Source organism: Populus trichocarpa, chromosome 5, assembly GCF_000002775.5.
Source record: "Populus trichocarpa isolate Nisqually-1 chromosome 5, P.trichocarpa_v4.1, whole genome shotgun sequence".
Classification (NCBI taxonomy): Eukaryota; Viridiplantae; Streptophyta; class Magnoliopsida; order Malpighiales; family Salicaceae; genus Populus; species Populus trichocarpa.
In genome coordinates, this window is record NC_037289.2 from 4,667,549 (window position 1) to 4,685,442 (window position 17,894).

The 17,894-nt window shown below is 36.0% G+C and overlaps 3 protein-coding genes across 4 annotated transcripts; 1 reads left to right on the forward strand and 2 right to left on the reverse strand.

Annotated features, from left to right (window-relative positions):
• Positions 1 to 1,811, reverse strand: LOC7455184 (RING-H2 finger protein ATL52). The gene has a single exon (XM_052453430.1). It carries the CDS (start codon positions 1,647 to 1,649, stop codon positions 384 to 386), a length of 1,266 nt encoding a protein of 421 aa, XP_052309390.1. The 5' UTR covers positions 1,650 to 1,811; the 3' UTR covers positions 1 to 383.
• A 1,899-nt stretch (positions 1,812 to 3,710) lies between these two features.
• Positions 3,711 to 4,346, forward strand: LOC7479177 (uncharacterized). Its single transcript, XM_002306253.3, has one exon. The coding sequence runs from the start codon at positions 3,711 to 3,713 to the stop codon at positions 4,344 to 4,346; it is 636 nt and encodes a 211-aa protein (XP_002306289.3).
• A 604-nt stretch (positions 4,347 to 4,950) lies between these two features.
• On the reverse strand, positions 4,951 to 12,063 carry LOC7455185 (ATP-dependent RNA helicase DEAH12, chloroplastic). Of its 2 annotated transcripts, none has more exons than XM_024601287.2 (3): positions 10,947 to 12,063; positions 7,252 to 10,378; positions 4,951 to 6,219 (listed from the first exon to the last, which is right to left on the reverse strand). In XM_024601287.2, the coding sequence occupies exons 1-3, from the start codon at positions 11,835 to 11,837 to the stop codon at positions 5,087 to 5,089; spliced, it is 5,151 nt and encodes a 1,716-aa protein (XP_024457055.1). In that variant the 5' UTR covers positions 11,838 to 12,063; the 3' UTR covers positions 4,951 to 5,086. The 2 variants fall into 2 exon arrangements, with proteins under 2 accessions (XP_024457055.1, XP_002307067.1); XM_002307031.4 differs by having other exon boundaries at positions 4,951 to 6,300; positions 10,947 to 12,062.
• Between the last annotated feature and the right edge of the window lie 5,831 nt (positions 12,064 to 17,894).

Here is a 17,894-nt window from a genome sequence, read left to right on the forward strand (position 1 = left end):
TTACACAAAAAGAGGCATTTATTTCTGCATTATATAATAGCCATGTAAATTAAAATTATTTAAAATCGATCCTACTTGATTAAAAAAAGCTACACCACTAAATTTTTCAAATGGAGCTTCCAAAAACCAAAAAGGCTTCCAGGAATGGAGCTTCCAAAAACTTGACCAGCAGGAATCTGACTGCCAAAACCACCAGAACAACAGCAAACATGTATATAGTTACACAACTACTTCGTCTCAGATGAAGACTTCCTAGTGTCCTTAATTATACAAGACTTCACTTTATGGTTTTATATACTCTTAACTCGGTGCGAAATTAAAACAAGATATGCATATTTCACATATGTCTAGGCTCCTTGATTCTGCAAATCAGAACTTGTGCCTTAGAAAGAGCGGATCGTGTTCTGGCTTCTGCTACATCTGGATGACAAGGATTTCCCACTAGTTGAAAAAGATCTTTTCATTGAAATAGGCCCTTTCTGTAGTGAACGCCCTTTTGAAGAATTTTTCATTAGCTTGTGAAAGCCCAAGTTTCCACTACTTCCTCGCTTGGCAACATTCTTCGTTTTCGGTTGCTTTGGTTGGACTAATAGACTGTCTGAGTTTGCATGACATTTACCAGGAACAACATTAGCCACCACATTATAAACTGCCGAAGCGGCGGAGAAATCCAATGACACAGACCTCCTCAGAGTTTGCATTTCTGATTCTACCACCACCAGCTTATTGTCCACTAAATCACTTCGTATCCGAGGATTCCTGGAAATAGAGTGGTTCGAACAAAAGCTTGAATTTCCAGCACTTGTATTATCTTCAATTGGCAATCCGCAGATTGTTTCTTCTCCATTTCTCACCTCACTGCTTCCTTCTTCTCCTGCCTGGTTACTGCTTCGTAGTCCAGTAGGAGTGCTATTCTCAGAAATTTCCATCTGGGGTTCTTCCCTTGAACTCATATCACTCGTAGTAGGCACCGGTACAGCAACTTGAGCAACAAAATTATCGGATACTATAGGGGAACGACAGAGAGGGCAGTTCTTGTGTGTTCTTAACCACGTATCAATACAAGGTGTGTGAAAAGCATGACTGCACTTTGGTAATAGTCTCAGACTCTCATCTTCTTGAAATTCAGTCAAGCAAACGGAGCACTCGGTACCATCAATCAGCCCTTCATCTTTCTTATACTTGAAGACTGTTATTGAATCGATCACAGATTGTTGGAGACCGAAGAAGTTGATGTACCATATGTGGCGGTTGTTTTCTGGTCCTTGATCTTCATCAAGAAAAGCTTCTTGGGTACCAAAAACTACTGGTAGACTTCTCGACCTTCTGGAATTTATTCGCCTGTTGTAGTAAAGTCTTGAAACTATGCATAGGATGCCCAGAAGAAGTGAACCACCAAACACACAGGCCATGATGGTCGTGCTGGTTTTGCTGACATGGTTTTGATTCAGGTCTTCAGGAAGTGGAGGAGAAAATATCGTTGGTTGTTTTGGTGGAAGATCATGATGTTCGACACTTATTTCCAAACGGGTCTTATAATTTGCAATTAAGCTCTTCTTTGAGCTTAGTAGTTCTCTGCGATCAAACTCCATTTTTTCACAGAAACAGGACAGAAGACTCAGGAAACAGGGATAGATATGCATCTGCATCTTAGGTGTGTGTAAAATAAGGAAGAAGAGATTGGCGTAGTTGATTGACTACAATAATGTATGGTATTGAATTAGGCAGAGTTTGTTTTTCAGGAAAAAAGATTGGATTTTATTTTTTTCAAATTACCACAATTAAATGCACATCACTAATAATGGAGACTTGTGGTTCCATTTCACCAGTAATCTGGCACTTTTCGCTTTCCATCATAGAGGCATTTACTCGGTCTGTAGTTGCCCGAGTAGATCTTTCAAGTCATTTACGCGTAAACTTTAATCATGGGGCTAAATTCAATGGGCTCAACGAGGGTGGTTTCTCTAATATATAGTTCGGCCCAGAAATCTGTAGATGAGCAAACTCTGTTTTACAAGAAAAACTAATTTTAAAGAGCCTAAAAAATAAAAGTTTAACTTCAAAAAAATATTGTAAGCTTCCATGTAGATATAAATAGGCTGTAAAATGTTATGTAACGTGCATAGGACACACAAGAGAACTCGTGTAAAACACCTAGGTTTATCAAAGCTTGTGTGTGAAATTTGTTCCTGGAACAACAGAGTATCCGTTAAATACTATCTGAATGCAATTATTAAACTTTATTTATTGTTGAATTGTGTTAAAACAAAGAATAAAAGTAATTATTCAAAAGAATTAGTTATATTAAATAATTTTTATTTTATATGATAATGTTTTTGGGTGTATAAAACAAATAAAAAAATTAATGGAGCCCAACCTCTAATTAAATCAAATATTAAAGGACTAAACTGGAAAAAAAAAGATGAGTTTTTTTTTAAAAAAACCAGGATTAATCTTTCAAATTCGCAACTCGTTAAATTCTAGACCTAAACTCAATCAAAAAGTTCAATTTAATGTTGAAGGGTGAAATAAAAAAAATATCAATTCAAAAACTTTGTCAAATAAAAAAAATAGCAATAAAAGATGAAGGATGAGAATATTGTGAAAAAATGAATTTTAAAAATGATTTCAAATAAATTAAATAGCAATAAAAAAATAATAAACAAATCTGACAAACTAAAAAAATGAAGGAGGATGAAATTAAAAACATATTTCACTTCTATAAGATAATTCAAATTAAAAAAAAAATTGAAAGAATATGGACCAAATCTAAAGAAAAAAAAATTGAAAGATTATTGTGAAATTTGAAAGGATTAGACACCGAAATTAAGGAGAAAAAAGAAAAAAAATAACGGGAGAGAATTCCGCCACATGCACTGCTCAAACATGGCAAGGGGTTTACTTGATGACATATTAAATACATGCACAAAATATTTTTTTTTATATTTATTAAAATATCAAATTATTCCCGACATCATAGAATAATTACAAAAAAAAAGGGTACAAATAGACCCTTAGAGGCAAGATAAATAAGTTTTGATTTTAAAGGAAATAAAATCATTTTACTATATTGTTAAATGTGAAATTTTTTATCAAAAAATCGGGGATCCAAGTTAAATATTTTTTTGCTTTTATAAAAGTAATCACACAGTTCAAAAAAATTTAAAAAACCCTAACTACCCCCAACCAATTTTATAATGCTTAATAGACATTATGAAAAAACAATAATAACCTTGAGTGTAAGTCATTGGATTTTCTTTAAAAAAGAAAAAATATAATTTTACTATTTCAAGTCATAATAAATCATGACTTGTATACATTACTTTTTACATGTCTTAGGTTTTTCTTTTAATTTTACTAGTGTTCTAAAATAAAAATAAATAAATATAGAAGAAATAGAAAAATATTTATTTTAAAAGACAAAAATATAAAATAAAATAGTTTTAGGCGAATATATATATATATATGTTTCTATCTTAAAATAATAAAGAAACACTATCTTAAAATATAGATAATGTAACATGTACAGTTTTTATTAACGTAGAAAAATGGTTAGATATTCTAGATAACCTCATTTCTTACGTCTCACTTAATCCACCTGTCACCTACGTATTCCTTCACCAACCCCTCGTTTCTTTCTTTCACGTCTTATATTGCCATTTCTTTAAAAAATTCTCATCAGAAGCTCTCTAAGCAAAATAGTCTAAGAAATGGCTGGATGGCCGGCAACAAACAACCAGAAGATGGATTCTAGAGCTGTGAAAGAGAATGATATGTGGTTGGGTCCCTTGCTTTCTCCAAATTCTGGTACTGACTTATTGCAGAATTGTGATCTGCCTCCACCATTGAAGGTTTTTTCTTGGTCAGATAGGACTGTCATATCATCGATGAATAGAGGTTTTAGCATGACGAGAAGGGAACATGATCATGATGATTTTGATGTGTATAGTGGTTCTGGTGGTGAGAATTACGAGAAGTTGGAGCTTCTGAAGGCATTAAGGTTGTCACAGACAAGAGCAAGGGAAGCTGAGAGGAAGGCTGCAAGTTTGGTTAAGGAGAGGGATTGTGTTGCCAAAGCTTTGTTGCATGAGTCCTTTCAGTTATTTGTTTATCGTCAATGGGTGAGGCTGCTTGAGTTTCAAGTTTTGAAGGCACAAACACAACGTCAACAGCAAGAAAAGAAATTGTGTTGTGGTTGTGGTAGATCAAAGGAGGCGAAAGACCATTCAGAAGAAGAAGAGGCTCTTTGTGATGGGAGCAGGGAGTCTTGGATTTGTGTGGCTTTGACATTTTGTATGGGCATTGTTGGTTTAGGACTTGCCTTTGGTTGCTGTTATTTCTTATGAGATCTTCCTTACTTATCTGTCTCACCTTCTGAGAGCTTGTTGAAAAAATTACTAGAAACATTTTGAAAATTGCATGATAGAGAAGGATATGTGTATATATAAGCTCGTTGAAGAACACATTTTACATGTTGTTGCCTAAAAAACTCTTGAACAACCAATGCTGGAAATCATAATTACGAAGCCTGAATTAATTATAATAACCTTAATTTCTCTCTGTTTTCTTTCCCTCCCCTTTCACTCCTGAATCCTGATTCTGTTTTTAATTTTGCAACCTTATATTATGGATTGGACCAATGTACTAATAAGAAACAAGGCATAAACAGCGTCTCACCACGGCGAAGGCTTAGGAAATAGCAGTAAGCACCAATAGGACACAAAACAGGAGGAGAAAACAAATACTGCAAACTGATAACTGACAAGCCTCACACAATAGCTAAAAGCATGAGCTCAGGAACGCCATAAATCACTTGGATGTGGGCATGGGCTAATTCCCTCCCAGATCACACACAACAAACTACTAATAAATGGCGGCAGTAGATTACCGAGTGCAGGCTATACTGGAAATAACCAAAAGCATGTACAGCAGCTCAGCAGAAAATATAAGTTATCCTGAATGATCCTACTTGTTTATATTTATAATCGTACATCCTATAAATACAGTAGAGTATATGCAATCCTATTTCCTATATATACATTTGAGTATATTTACAAAGACAACCGGAGAAGAAAGTAGTTAAAAATCAAGCTATGCCCCCGTGCATTGACCTCAAATGGTTATAGCAGTCCTCGCTGTTATTATAAGACTCTAGACAGACCCAGCAGACATGCCCGCCGCACTTGCACTCGACATGGTTGCAACCTTCCCCTTTCTCGATTGTATATCCACAGACAGGACAGCTTTTCACATTCTCTTTTCCTTTGCACCAGTCCTTTAGTGATAAATCAGGATCTTCCTTGAACTCCATGTATTTCTTACACGAGAGGTATGGATGATAATCCAAGTGGCACCTGGTACAAGTCTCCGCAAAACAAGCCCCGCAGACAAATGGGTCACCACCTGTGACAGGATCAGCAACTCTATAAACTGAAGGGCAGTCAGGAGATGGGCAAAACCGGTAGGTTCCCCCACTTGATGCTACAAATGACCCCAAAGAAGCCCTAAAGAGTTCCTCTAACTTGTCACTCGACAAGAGAGACCTCAAGTCTGTCAGCAATATGGGAGCCCTGCAGCTCCCATGGGCGCAGCATATTGGGAAACTATCCAAGTTTTTCAATGCTGATTCAAGTTGCTCCACCAAGCACATTCGACAAAACAAATGCCCGCAGCTTTCAAGCCGGTAAGCATCCTCAACTTCACACAAACAAACAGGGCAGGCATCTCCACCATCAAGCCTCTCAGCTGAATCATAACCCATTTGCGCCATCTCAAAAATTATTTCTTCCACGTTTTGCTTTAGTTCTTTGTCACCATGAACAGAGATAACATGGTGACGGGTGCTAAGTGTAAGATCTGCCCCAGGTACCTTCTCTTTGAGACCATGAAGATCTGGCCCAAACCTCTTAACTACTTCCTTCATCAAGTCTGGGGGCAGATCTCCACCTCTGAGGTGGATCTCGAGTTGCTTGCTTTCATGATTGGCCAGAAGTAATTGAATAAATTTCTGCTGCGCTGGAGCAATCTTGTCTGGACGACCAAAAATCTTAAGATTGAAGTTGCGCCTGTCAAAGTGAATGTAGGTACCGGTCTCTCTCTGTATTGACTTCATCAGATTGATACCTTGACCAGAGAACAGATGCTGTAGAATAGTTGGAGTGAGGCTTGGATGGTTTATGGTCTGTCCTCTCATAAGCTCTTCCAGAGGTCTTCTTAGCTCTGCAACAGTTTTTGTAGCATTAGCAGATATTTTCACTCGATAGGAACCATTTTCATTCCTGTCTAGACTGCATTCTGCACCTGTGAATGATACAATACATGCCTCTAGGTAAATGATTTTCAAACAGAGATCAAGCAAATCCACATAATATGCCATTAATCAACCAGCAAAGCCTATAAAATCAGTTGTACAACCATACAAGCTGCATATGAAGTAAATGTTCAGAACTTGCTAGGAGCACATGATTTACATAATATTCAAAACAAATTTGAAAAATTACGAGGAGACTACTTTTATTATAACCACCAACAGATTGGAAGATGATCAAAGAGCACATAAACTGAGGGACAGTCAATCACCAACAACAACAATAGCATAGGGATCCAACCAATTCTGAAGGATTATATCTCCAATCTAGAGTGTCAAGACAAATTTGAAATAAGAAAATAAATCAAGTTCCTAACTAGATATGTGGGAAAATGGTACACAAAGTGGTCAGACTGAATTTCATGGAAAAATTGTATTAAAGATTCATGTATTGAATACTTAATTGTGGAACAAACTTAGTAATCATGAGAACAAACTTGAGCATGCTTCAAGACATCAATTTATGACATTTGAAAAAAGGACCCTTAATCATAATTGATCACTATCGTCAAGAAGTTGACAAACAGACAACCATTGTCTGAGAGTGGTCAAAGTAGCTCATGCGTATTCATACATATCAAGGCTTATGAGTAGCATTTTTTTTTTAACATCCCAGTAAGTACAAGAAAGGGGACGAGAAAAACAAGATCAGATTGCAATAATAGTAAAATAGATTATGCAACCACATCGGGAAAAGAAAAGAAAGAAACTGTAAAATATTCCATCCTGCAAGGCTGCACCTATAAAAAACACCTTCTGAAAAGAAAAGGGGAACAAAGAAAATTTTGGAAAATAAACTGTAAGGGTTTCATGACTGCAATCACAGAATAAGTAACAAAATTTCACAAAATGTAAAAGGAGAAAAGTTAAACCACTGAAAGTACCCTTTACACGACTGAAGCTTGCAAGCAAAGAATCCAGTTGCTTCTTGATTGCAACATAGATACTAGCTGAGCAGGATATCAAGCTATGAAACATCTGCTCGCACTTAATTTTCTGCCATGAATGGCACCCAGGTAATACTTTCCCTTCCATATGCTCTAAAGCTCTTGCTGCTTCCAAGTGCAATCTTCCATCAAAGGTAATGAAAGCCTTCATAAAAGCATCCTTTAATTCAGGTGGAAAGACTTGGACTCTGCAGCAGCTAGTTTGGGGATTCCTTTTAGGCATAAAGGGGGATATCTCTCTTAAAAGTGCTTTTTCACAAGCACCCAATGGAGGATTTTCAACAGCGTCTCCCCTTACTATGAAGAAATCTAGGATTCTCCTGTTTGTGGCACTCCTCAATGCACGTAAAATATCAGCTTCAGAAAGTTCTTTACTAAATCCACTGACAACAATCGAGTCCACACACCTACCAGCTGAACACCGAACATACCTTCCTCCAATTTCCAGGTTAGAGAAATCACAAATCATGAAATCAACATCATGAACATAACATTTGACAATGGCAAGCCCCTTACTGACTTTACGAGGCCAAACAATTTTTGCTTTAACAGCAGGAAATGAAAACATTTTGTGATTGCCTCCAATGATTGTTTGTGATGGAACTACCTTCAGCTTGGAGCCTTTGAATTCAACTTCATTCAGCTGGGCAGCTTTTCTGGCAGAATCAGGAGAGAGAAATGTTATTTGGCCCCACTTTTCCTTCTCATCACCCTCTTGTCCACTTCCGACAGACTTGTGAACAGAACAAACAGTACCAGATGTATATTCCTCAAGAAACATCAAAACCTCCTTATCATCAATTGTATTTGCATTAGAAAAAAATACATTGACAGTCAAACATCTCTTTTCTAGTTCCAAATACTTAATCTCAGCTCCTGCTCCAAAAAGTGCCATGGGTGACAAATCAGCTCCAAGATACAAAAATTTCTCCATGCATTCATTATGCAACCATTTTCGCTCACACTCCAAAGCTTCACTTACAAGGCTGGACACCTTCTGCATGTCCTCTGCTGTTGCAAATAACAGAATTTCATTCTGATCAACATGTACCTCAACACCAATCCTTTCATCCATACAGGCAATCCGAACACAAGTTACAAGAGACTGCAGATTGCTGTTAGATTTACCACAAAACCTTTTGAGCAGGGAACTGCCAAAACTGGTCAACACCTTCACTTGCAACTTCTGGCTTTCCATCTTAAGGGCATCAAACAAGGGAGGGGGGCAAAGCGTAGACAATGATTCAAAGTCAAAAGCAGTTACACAAACCAAATAATCATTAGATATTGAGAGGAGTTCACCAAAGACAACCCAATTTGGTTTTTCACCAAATACTAGCAGCGAACATGAAGGATGCAGCTGAATGTGCTGCCCGGTCAATGCCACTTCATAACCAAGTCGATCGTGTCCAGAGTGCATGGCTACATTTTCTGCAAGGGCTGAGAGTATTATCTTTTTCAAATATTTATCATGCTCGGTAGACTTATTAGGATTCCAATTCCAATATGACGGAATAATAACAGTGAGTTCCTTTTCAAGGCAAAATTCCAATTCCTTGACCGTGTCTTGGCATCTCCTCATGGATTTGGCATTGATGCTGTTTTCCCAACACCATTTATTTCTCCTGTCTTGAGGCAAAGCCTCCCACTCTTTGTACACAGAGAGCACAGTAAAGAGGTCACCACTGCGATGGCAAAACTGCACCTTAAGACAATCAGCCTTTTGCTTATCATCCTGACTACCAACTCTGCAAAATATGCTACTGGCATTTGCCATTACAGCAGCAAGAACAAGGCCCTCCTTACCTAAGCGATAATGAAAGCTGCTGATAATGATCTTACCGAGCCGAGGCTCAATGCCCATTTTAACCATGTAGCGACCTTCCTCAGTTAGTTCACAGATGCCACCTTTCAGTGTAATGGCACCTAACTGAACAAGATTCCTAATGGCCATATCAATTGCTTTGGTGCTAGGTGCATCAACAAAATCAAACTCCTGTACATTCTTAATTCCCAAAGCAAGCATCCTCAGAACAGCAACACCAAGATGAACTCTGCGAATCTCAGGTTCTTGATTGGGAGACATCGACTCAAAGTCAGATTCTGTGTAGAGTCTATAGCATATTCCAGGTACCGTTCTCCCAGCACGACCAGCTCTCTGTTTAGCAGAACTCTGGCTGATCCTGCACACTCTAAGCACATTCATGCCCGTAGCTGCTTCAAACTTACTCTCTTTGGCCAAGCCAGAGTCAACCACATACTTGACCCCAGGAATTGTAAGTGATGTCTCTGCGAGATTAGTGGCAAATATAACTTTTCTTTTCCCATCAAAATCTTGGAAAACACGAGATTGCTCTTCGAAAGGAAGCTTTCCATGCAAGGCTAATGCAACAGCAGAGGCAGCATCAAATTTCTCACAAGCCCATTCTACTTCCATCTGAGAAGTCAAAAAGGCAAGAATGGTGCCTTCACTCTCCTGTTTATGAATCTCTGTCGTTATCCTCAAAGTGTCATATACATATGGAGAAACAATACCAGAAGCAGTTTCCTCAGAGGAAGGAGTGTATCTGACTTCTACTGGAAAGTTTCTTCCCTCAACATGAAAGATTTCACAACCATAAAAATAATCTGACAGCTGCTTTGCATCAGCTGTTGCTGACATTATCACTAGCCTTAAATCAGGTCTCTCACAAAGTAAGCCTCTAATCAATGCCAAAAGAAGATCAGTGTTCAAGCTTCTTTCATGAGCCTCATCAACAATGATGCATGATATCCCAGACAAAGTGGTATCATTCATGTAGTGCTGCAGTAAACAGTGGTCAGTCATGAATATGACTTTGGAACCAAACTGCTGTGCGGATGAAAATGTTGGATAACTCACGACTGAACTATTTTCATAGCACCCCCTACTTTCTTCATTGACTCTATCAGCAAGTGAGATGGCTGCAATCTTGCGTGGCTGAGTACATACAATGGACTCCTTGCCAGGTATTCCTGAATCAGTAAGGAATTGAACCAACTGTGTACTCTTCCCCGAACCAGTCTCCCCAACCAAAACCATTACCTGCACAACACGAGCAGTGGTTAGAACAAAAACCACAAGCAGATTCAAGCAGCATACTCGCTGGGTTTATAGTGAAAGGAAGAGTCAAAAAGCAAGCTCAAATTATGAACGCCCAAAAGAATTAAATGAACAACAATAACCAAAAAATAACACAACTTCACAGCAAAGAAACCTTTCTTACTGTCTGCTCTCAATTGTAATGTGCCAATCAAGAACAAAGAAACTAACAAATGATCAAGAACACATGGTATAACATTCATCATGCACAAAGTAGCAACCTTGCATGCTGTATACAACAATGCAGGTAAAAAACAATTAATCCTAAAAACAAGCAGCTACCACACGTACTTATTATAAAGCCACAATCTAACAACTTAAAATCTGCAACATAAATCACAAATAAACAATCAAATCCCCAATTCCCCTCCACGTTTATTCAAAAGACAAAATTCAAAATCCATTATTTCCCACATTTTCCACGTTACTCCAGGAGCATTTAACCATTTAGCAAAACAATCCAAACATCATTCTACTTACTAAACAGAGAAATAACAACTAAAAACCACACCTGCTTGCTGTGAATCTTCTCCAAAATCTGCTGCCTATAAGCATAAATAGGCAACCCATCAACCAACCTCCTAATTTCCCTCAAAACCAATCTATGAATCCTTTCCCAATCAATCTCCCCATCAAACACAAACACTTCTAAACCCCTTTCCCCTTCCTCCTCCCTTCCTCCTTCAATATACTTCAAAATACACTTCATGGAAGCCCTAAATTCCTCCAATCTCTTCACGATCAAGTCCCTTTCCGCCATCAACCCTTTTTTCCTCTCATTCAACTCACTAAAACCCATCATTCTATTCCTCCCCTTAAGCAACTTCATCAACTGCGCAATCTCATCGCTTTTTTCACTCACTTTCGCCTGCCATCTCCCAACCACATTTTCATCATCATTAACATTACTACCCACACCCTTAATGAGTCCTTTAAGATAATCACTAAACTTCTTCGTTAAATTCCTTTTCAACTCCTCGGTATCAGAAGGTAAGAGGATGTATGATTGCAGCTTTGGACTGAAACTGTGGGCTCCCCGAAGACGGAGTTCCCATAAGGTTGTCATAAAATTCAGCGTGTGGGACCATTCCTGAAAATGCAAGGAAGCAGTTAGTTTTGTCTTGGTGGTAGTGGTTGTCGGTAATATGATACGGTCAGGTGGTGGTGTTGGGTTGCATTGGGAGATTACAGAGTTTACAGTGTTGGGGTCTGGTCTTTTGTTGGAAGGTGCGAGCGTGGGGTCCAGGTGAAGGTGGATTATGAAGTTAGGGGAAGTCCTACGGGCGTTTCTTGTTGTGGGAAAATTGTTGTTGTTGTTGTTGGTGGTGAGGGGAGGACGGTGGTGGCGGGGTGGAGATGGGTTGCGCCGGGTAGTGGTGCGGTGAAAAGATGACTTTCTCATAATTACATGAAGGTTCAGGAGAAAAGCAAAAACCCTGGAAAGAAAGGAGCAGTAGCCTAGCGTGGGTGGTAAGCAGAGAGTGTCAAGAGTGTGATTCCGAGAGGGTATAAGGTGTGCGGGAAGGAAGAAATAGGCAGTGGTGTTTTCTCTTCGTACAGTTTGATCAAACTAGTAGGAGGCCAGAGGCACAGGTGTATGGGACTTCAACTTGCATAGTCTTTGTGACTTCCTAGGAGGGTAAGAAAATGTTGGGTATTGCTTGTTTTTTTGTGTTTTGTTTGATTAGGTTTAATGAAAAATACACTAGAAATTTTATGGTAAATAAGGATATTTTATTGGTTATTTTCTAACTTCATATGTCATGTCATCAACTTATTCCATGTCAGCAACTACTTCGGCAACCCTGATCCTTAAAAAAAAAAAAAAACAATTCACCACCCTGACCTCTGTAACAACAGAATGAGCGTGTTTGGCAGTGTGGTTGCGGGTGCTTTTCAAATAACTTTTCATGTTAAAATATATACCAATAATGTTTTTTCATTTTTTAAAAATTATTTTTGACATCAGCACATCAAAACGATCCAAAACATACAAACCATATTAAATTTTAGTAAAAAAAAAAAATTATTTTTGGGAACGCAGCCGCAGCCGCGTTCCCAAACGTTCCATATATCTTCGTCCATAACATTATAAAATCATAGAAATTATTTAAAAAAAATAAACTTAAAAATTTAACATAATAATACCGTTTCAAATTTTTTTTTGGTAGAATAACATTATTTAATCATGTTACGCTTCAGAAACATGACATGGTCGAACTTCAATATTTTACCTTAACCAGTTGGATCTAGTTGTATTGATCGGCCGATCTTTTCACACAAAAAGGCATAATTTTATGAATTGTGAGATTCTCAATAGTCAGGTGTGAGTATATCATAATTAAATAAGTATCTTCCCTCAAACAAATTGCGTGGATAGCCTAGCATTTATAAATAAAATGAGATAGGTATAGATCCAATAGAAGGTCTGGTTGCGCCATACTAGAATAACAGCTCAAAATGACCATAACTTTTTATCCAACCTTTTGATCTCGCTCAAATTTTTATAGGAGTTTCTGGATGTTGTTTATCTATAGTATTTATTGTGTCACTACGCAAACTATTGGATCTTTAAATATCAAAAATCTTATCGAAACCCCCTGATTTTGATAGTTTTGAGATTTTTCATATTATTTTTAGAATCGTTCAACCGGTTGAGCTGAGATGATAAATCTATGATATTTCACAAAAACTTTTTGCCCTTATATTAATTCATGATTTTTTTAAAATTTTATGCCCAATTTATCCAAAATAAAACCCACGCCTCCTCTCTCCCGACCAAAAAATCACAGTCTCTGCTTGGTCTTTCGCCATAACTGATGCCTGCCTTTTCTTTGCAACTCAGATGGCATCCAATCCACAACCATCAGGTTTGTCTAAGGAGAGAAAAAAACTTTTTATTCTCTTAATTAATTTTAACTTATGCCCTTGAGTGATAGATTAATCTTGATTTTGATTTTGAAAGCAGGAAAATATAAACTAGAGAAGCAAAGATTGAAGTGATCAATGCTGACTTCGTTGAATTGATGATTCGTTATGGTCAGCATAGAGAGATGAAGGCTTGGGTTTGAATTTTTTTTTTAGTTTACCGTGGGTGTCCGGACCAACTTGCGCGTACCTCGACTAATCTCATGGGTCCTGAAGTTAACGACCATGTAAGTCCCCAGTGGCTATCATATGAGCAACTACAGGGTTTGAACCTGAGATCATAGAAAAAATAAACCTCTTAATCACAAATTCTTACCACTAAATTACTATCTAGATGGCTGAACTTTTTGGTATCTTGGATGAAGATAGAGGGGGCTATAGATGTCATGGCTGTGATTATTTTGGGTGAAAGAGCTGCACGAACAAGTTGATGAAATGACATTTTAATAAATGAGATTAAAAAATAACTGATAGACTGTTGAACACTATAAGATTTATATATATTAAAAAAAAAAAGTTAGTTATTGGTCTTGCTAGGTTTTTTTTTTTTTTTAGAATTCTTAAGAAAAATGATGCATGTACGGTGGGAGAGAATGTTTCTTTCTGCCTTTTAAAAGTATTTTTAGAAATATTTCAATTTTTTTAATTTTTTTAAATTTTAAATTTAATTAATATTTTTTAATATTTCTAGATCACGGTATTGATATCAAAAATAATTTTTAAAAAATAAAAAATATAATATTTTAATGTATTTCTAAACCGAAAAAATACTTTAAAAATAGTTATCACTGCATTCTCAAATACCATTTTAAAAATTATTTTGAATTAATCAAAATCAATGCATTAAAACCATAATCGAGAGTCATGATTGAAAGAGGCCGAATGTCGAGCAATATGAAGAAAGCAGGGATGGAGATGTGAGTGGGATCGAGTCAAAGGAAATGCTATTCAACTTTAGTGGGAAAGCAGGGATGGAGATGTGAGTGGGATGCTTCTATTCAGCAACTTAGTGGGTAAGTTACTACTACAGTAGCATGGCTTTTAATTTCTCTTTTCATGCCCATGGAATTTTCTTCCTTCGATGTGCATTAACAGGATCTTTGCTTTTTTGTTCAAAAAATATTTTTAATTCTTTTTTGAAGATTTGTTTACTTTAATTATTCTTTTATAATTTTGAATCGTTTTAACAATATTAAAAATAAATTTTAAGAAATAAAAAACATTACCACAGTTCTAAATACCACCTAAAACATCTCTCTCTAGTCAATTCTGCACATGTATTACCCAGTGGGAGCTGACAAATTAGTTTGATTTTAGAAGGTAGTACCAATAAAATAGAATTACGATGTATATTGTTGAAAGGGGTGTAGTTTATTTGTCTAAATTAAGCTCGAAATTCCTACAAACTTCCTCGTCTCATTATATATATTTGACCGGGAAGTGTTCCTGTGTTAAGGTAGTGTTAAATATTGTGATAGTGATTATTTTTTAAAATATTTTTTATTTAAAAATACATTAAAATAATATATTTTTTTATTTTTTAAATTTATTTTGATAATAACATATCAAAATGATCCAAAACACAAAAAAAATTAATTTGAAGTGATTTTTTTATTTTTTAAAAAAACATAGTCATGCCATGCTCTAAATATTCAACCATTTAGTCATGATGTAAAGGTCAACCAAAATATATAGCGTATGGAACTTATTATGTTTTAAAATTAACCCTAAAAAATATTAATCTATAGTCATTTAGTGATTTTACATAATTCGAAATTAAAACACATACATATATACAGATACACTGGTAATGCCAACACAAAGGGTCGGCAGCTGAACTTTCAGAGTCTTCTGGTTGATGTAAACGATGCTAAGAGACAGGAAGATGGACCTTTTGTTTTCCCAAAACGTTTTATTTAAAGATATATGTTTTATTTAAGGTAGCAACTCGTTGTTGATCCCAAATCCACCTCCCCAAGCAACTGATACTTGCATGCCAAGAAAGACAACTGTCTGTTTTGTTTTATTGTAAGAAAATTATTGGTAAAAACAAAAACAAAAAAACTATATTCCACTCAACATCATTGAGCATTAGTGCAAGTATCTTGACTCTTGCGTCATGCGGTTGTAGTTCCTTTTAAAAAGAAAGTTTTAAGATTTTGTTGGGGATTTTTTTTATTAGCAGGTTTTTTTTTAAAAAAAATAGAATAACATTGTTTAAAATAAATTGTCAAAATATGACCGTTTGAATATATCTCCATTGAAAAACATGACATTTAAATCTGCTACTATTTAAAAACCCGGTATTTCAAATAAATTATGAAATTGGATGCACAAATTATGATGATAAGAGATAAGAAAGAAATAAAAAAATAAATGAAGAAAGAGATCTTAAATACACAATAAAACTCTAATTACGACACCACCACTACCATAAAAAATATTAATGAGAATAATATAATGATATCAAGAAAGATCATCAACAGTGACCAAAGTTAACCATACTTGCGGTCCAAAAATTGCAGATGGTTTACTTGCATTATGATGGCAAGTGTGACCCACTTCAATCACTATTGGTGACCTTACTTGGTGATGTTAGATCTCACCAAGATCTTTCTGATGATGCTGGTGGTGTTATAATTAGAGTTTCAGTATTTCTTTGAGGTCTCTTTCTTTTCTCCTCTCTCTCATTACTCTTTACAAATTACAATAAGGAGAAAAGAGAATCTTAAAAGTATACTGAAACTTCAATTATGACATCATCAGTATCATTAGAAAGATCTCAACAAAATAAATCTACCAATACCAAGTAAAGTAACAAAAAATGATTGGAGTAGGACACCCCTGCCTCCAAAGGCAAGTGAGTCATCTTTGGATTGCAAGTGTGGTCAGCTCCAGTTATTGTTGGTGACCTTCTTTAATGTCATTAAATTCGTCTCGTCGAGATTTTTTTAATGGCACTAGTGATGCTGTAATTGAAGCTTCGGTATGCCTTTATAGTCTTTTTTTTATTATTATTTTTCTCTCTCTCCTTTCTTTTTATTGTAATTTGTGCATTTCATAATTTCTTTGAAATATTGCATTTTTTAATAGCAATAAATTTGAATGTGTGTTTTTTAATCATGACATGTACAAATTGTTTTATTTTACTAAATTTTTTCCCGCTCTTTGTTTTTCTCTCATTCTTGTTTCTTCTCCTTTCTTTTCTCTTTTCTATCTTTCTCTTCCTCATCTCTCCTCCCTCTCACCACAGAATGTGCGCACTCTAGAGTTCAAAAATACCAGTGGCAAATGATAGAAGCATCTACTGATCATAGTAATTTAGAACATCAACATTTTCCTTCAAGCCCTCGTCTCCAACCTCGGTGCTGCTCACAGCATCACTAATCAATTATGAGTACAAATGCACAAGGTCATTATGAAACAAGCCTCTTCCAGCCTTTGTTTACTTCAACAGAAGATTAATACAACCTTTTGAAAGTGTTCCAAGATCGATAAAAATGTTCTGCGACCTTTTAGCAGAACCAAGAAAACAAATGCACAGCATATATAGTTATAGATACAGATTCATGTTCCCTCAGCAAAAGTTGAACTATAGTCCAACCACTTCACATCAGCAGACTCAAAATCATTCTATCAACAAGCTATCCATTACAAGGAAGTCTAGAACAGGCCACTAGGGCAGATTTGCTATTCAGGTAAAAAAGAAAAAACCCTTTTCCCGTCAACAGCTTCAAAGAAAAACAAAATATATCCCGAAACGATCAAAAACTCAAAAATGTCCCACAACCACACTGATTCCCACCACCATAACAGCACCAACCTGAACCAGATCCTTCATTAATGACATATATTCGACACAACGCTGTTTCTTTCCTCTGGTCCACGAAATGAATCAAATTCCAACTCAAGCTTCTTTTTCTAGGTATCTTTTTCTTTTCTTCAAAAGAGGCAATTGAACATACCTTCCCTTTCTTTATGTCTCCAATCAGAGCCCACACTGCACCCTCCTTTAATATCCTAGGGAAGAATATCAGTATTGAAAGCAGCATTCCCTGTTTCCACAGTAAAGTCTAAGTCTTTGCTTATACAAAAAGTTAGTTATCAGTTCTAGGCATGTGGGGTCAATGTCCTCAAATTTTTTAATGAATAGACTTGTACCTCGCTAATTAAAGAAGCTAAAGCTCAGGTTTAAATCTAAGCTTTGAGCATTCCATTGTTAAACTCAAAAGAAAAGAAAAGAATTTCTGAAAATGTCAAAAATAAACAATAATATGAAGAAATTATAGACACACACTAGCTATTTAACCCGTGATTCACCACTGGCCATATATTTTGTTTTTATAAAAAAAAATTACATATTAACTTTTTCAACGTGTTTTTATATAAAAAAATATGTATATCAAAAAGCTTATGAATATATATATATATATATATAATCAAATAAATCAAGAATTATATGTGTATTTGCTGAATTATGAAGAAAAAAAATCATTAACGATAACTAAAAATAAAATTGAAAAAATCAAGA